The 3,784-nt window shown below is 45.6% G+C and overlaps 1 protein-coding gene across 1 annotated transcript; it reads left to right on the top strand.

Annotated features, from left to right (window-relative positions):
* The first annotated feature begins 306 nt into the window (after nt 1-306).
* LOC136850034 (uncharacterized) lies at nt 307-1,464 on the top strand. The gene is made up of 2 exons (XM_067123583.1): nt 307-699; nt 917-1,464. The coding sequence occupies exons 1-2, from the start codon at nt 310-312 to the stop codon at nt 1,013-1,015; spliced, it is 489 nt and encodes a 162-aa protein (XP_066979684.1). The 5' UTR covers nt 307-309; the 3' UTR covers nt 1,016-1,464.
* Nucleotides 1,465-3,784: the final 2,320 nt, after the last annotated feature.

Raw genomic sequence — 3,784 nt, 5'->3', positions numbered from 1 at the left:
TATATATATATATATATATATATATATATATATATATATATATATATATATATATATTATTATGATTAGCAAGAATTCGCTAGCAAATTGCCTCCCCCCCCTCTTTTGTTGTTGTTGGTTGTTCTGTTGTTTTTATGTATTGCCAGTTGCCCGATCGATAGACCATCTGTCTATCGACTTAAAAGAATACAAGGGTTTAAAAGATTAAGGCCACTCCCTTTTTAAAACAGAACTTTCCTTCGAGGCAAAAGTGATCTGTCTTGGGCGTTTTCTTACAGGCAAAGCCTCCCCTGCGGGCAGCAGGTGCATATGAGTCAAAACCCCTGTGTTGGACGCACCCCCTACCCCATAGGAGGGGATAAAAGGAGAAACCCACGAGGTCTCGACACACACACGCGGACTGGAAGACATGGAGTGAAGACGTCCTCAACACCTGGCCCCATCGATGCCCTTGCAGCCTACCCACGTGGCCCTTTCCAAAGTATACTTTTCCTCGTGCCCTTCGACCGTATTCCAAGTGTTCGCTCCACTGTTGGCCTGCCTCGAGCCCACACGCCATTGCTTGGAGTTTCGAGGAGTCCCCATCGCCTTGCCCCTCTACGGAAGCCCTTGCATCTCACCACGTGGAAGAAACTCGCCCTCGGAAATCGCAAGTCATCCACGGACCGCCTTCTACGCGCCCTCGGAAAATCTGCTACGGTAAAGTGCCCTGGAAGAGCCCCATTTCAGTCACGCTTTTGTCTCGTAACATTTGCTTAAATAGAAAGCCAGAAATCTCCCTTGTCTAATGTCCGTGCGCCTCCTGCATCGGCAGTATTAATTCTTTATTACTCCTTTGGCACCCTCAGTGCAGCTTTTCATTATTCTTTTGTCTATTTTCATTACTGGCGTATAATGTGCATATCTCTCATTTCAGAGGGACCCTATTTCGTGGAAGCTTCTCGGACTGTGTCTGGAATTCCCCAGTTTCATTCAATCCCGTAGGAATCCCCTTCAGGATCAGAAATCTACTTGAGTTCCTTTTTCCCGTACTGATGTCATTTATGTAAATACACTCCTTTAAATTTGCCCACGTGTTTTACGTAATATTTCCCTCAGTAACAAGAGCCCTATGCTCATATGAAATTCTCCTTTGTTTTCTCTTTTTTTACGTTTTCCTGGACCCACGAAGTCAGAATCACAAGGCTAAATTACCTTAAATTGTTGCTACCTGTCTCACAGAGCATATTTCAAACTGAAACCACGGAAAAACGTAAAAATGGCGACCTGGCCATAGATCTCGTTTTGCAGTTGCAGTTCCCCTAGTGTTGCTTTATTGCATTTGCAACTTGCCAGATCAGCTATTAGCAAAGCTAAGCTGGGTACGAGACAATTACGAACCTTTTGTGTAAAACCAGCACACAGATCCAGAAAATTCCACGTAAGTAATGTGTTTATCTTAGCAAACCTTTTTACAATCGTGACTGTTCCTAGGAATTAGAAATAGGGATGCATGTATTCACTGAGAGAAAAGAACCGCCGTATTAGATTCGTTAATGCATGCCTTTCAGGATAGGTAGTTAGGAAATAACCAGTGCTAACCATCCTTTGCTTCGAGGATTAGTGCGAAATTCCTCTGTGTTAAAATCCTTGCCATATTCTTGCTTCGAGGAATAGTGCGAAAGAAATTCCTCTGTGATAAATTTTACTTCGCATTTCGAATTAGCGAACTGTTATTTAGGCGCAAATAAATTCCCACGTGGGACAAGACGAAGTCAGCTTGCATTGCTGAAATTCTCTCAGTGTAGTTAGAATTCGAGTTAGGTGTTAGGAAAGCGAAATTTAAACTCCGCTTACAGGGAAAATTACTAGGTCGTTTTACTGTTATCCTCCCAGACGACTGGGAAATTCCCCGGAATCCCAGACTGTGTATAAATACACGGGTTCATTCACACAGAATCTAAAAATACCCCCGGTGTTGGCCAGACGACCTGCAACCCCCCGCCCATGCCTGCGTGTGTAGCATTTTTTTTTTCCCCTCCATTCATTTCTCAGCAAACATTTTTCTTTGGGTTCTCCCGTTAGTAATTTCTAAGTCCTAAGGGACGAATCGTATTTCCAGTCCTAAGTGACTCCTAAAGTTCTACGTCGTATGGCGAGAATTTCTCCAAATTCCACTCAAATTCCAGTCCTCAGAGACTCCTAAAATTCTACGTCGCACGTGGCGAGAATTTCTCCAAATTCCAGTCCTCAGAGACTCCTAAAATTCTACGTTGCACGTGGCGAGAATTTCTCCAAATTCCAGTCCTCAGAGACTCCTAAAATTCTACGTCACATGTGGCAAAGAATTTCTCCAAATTCCAGTCCTCAGAGACTCAGAGACTCCTAAAATTCTACGTCACATGTGGCGAGAATTTCTCCAAATTCCAGTCCTCAGAGACTCCTAAAATTCTACGTCGCACGTGGCGAAGAATTTCTCCAAATTCCAGTCCTCAGAGACTCATACAAAAATTCTACATCGCATGCGTGGCGAGAATTTCTCATTCCTCAGGGAACCCAAAATTAAGTCCTTTTGAGACATTATATAGTGTAGTTCACACACATCTAAGCCCTTACGGGACTGATCAGTCTAGTTCATTAGAACAACTCCTTAACTTCACGCTACAGCCGGCCAAGTCCGAGCGTGACAAAATCCAACTACGTCTTCCAAGACACAGATTAAAATTCGTTCGCCAAGAACAACCACGTCTTTCCCAGACATATCAAATTTTAACAAAAAGTCTCCTCAGACTTACTAATCACCTGTCTTATTCAGACAGATCCATTCTCCTGCAGTCTGAACAATTGAGTGTTTCAGATTCCTGCAATTGAGTCTTTTCAGACATATCCTATACCCATTATTCCAAGATGGCTAATACCAGAGCCCAACAAAACGAGGATTTCAAATTCTACATGTCCGCTGGGAAGGACATGGGACTATCAGGGCAAGATCTGAGAGCATGGGTTCAAGAGCGAGTGGACGATGCCAAGGCGGAGAGAGCAAGAGAACGTGAAGAGAGAGAGAGAGAACGCACTGCCCAAGAGCAACGAGAGGCAAAGGAACGTGAGGAGAGAGAGAGAGAGAACGAATTGCCCAAGAGCAACGAGAGTCAAAAGAACGTGAAGAGAGAGAGAGAGAGAACGAATTGCCCAAGAGCAACGAGAGGCAAAAGAATGTGAGGAGAGAGAGAGGGAGAACGAATTGCCCAAGAACAACGAGAGGAGAGAGAACGAATTGCCCAAGAACAACGGGAGGAAAAAGAACGTGCAGAAAGAGAAAGAGAACGTGCAGAGAGAGAGAGGGAACGAATTGGCCAAGAACAACGGGAGGAAAAAGAACGTGCAGAGAGAGAGAGGGAACGAATTGCCCAAGAACAACGAGAGGAGAGAGAAAGAATTGCCCAAGAGAAAAGGGAGGAACGAGAATGGGAAGATCGAGAGCGACAGCGCGCCCACAAGTTCCAGATGCTAGACGAAAGCCCGCCACCCCCCCGCCCCCTGCCGCGGGAATGAGTGCCCTCAGCCAAGCTCACTCGTTCATGCCAAAATGGACCGAGTCCGAACCCGAAGTATGGCTTGAAAGGGCCGAACGAGTCCTGGAGTGCTGCGATCTCTCCCCAGCGGAACTCTCCCTTGTTCTCACTAAATTCCTGGGCGGAAAGGCCCTCGTTGCCTACCACGCCCTTCCCGCAGACGATCGGGGAAACTGGGAAGCCGTACGCCAAGCAGTTACAAAGGCGTACGAGATTACCCCCGAGCGGTGAAG

Source organism: Macrobrachium rosenbergii, chromosome 2 (genome assembly GCF_040412425.1).
Source record: "Macrobrachium rosenbergii isolate ZJJX-2024 chromosome 2, ASM4041242v1, whole genome shotgun sequence".
Classification (NCBI taxonomy): Eukaryota; Metazoa; Arthropoda; class Malacostraca; order Decapoda; family Palaemonidae; genus Macrobrachium; species Macrobrachium rosenbergii.
Note: the sequence above shows the minus strand (reverse complement) of the source record. Positions and strands in the feature narration are given on the sequence as shown.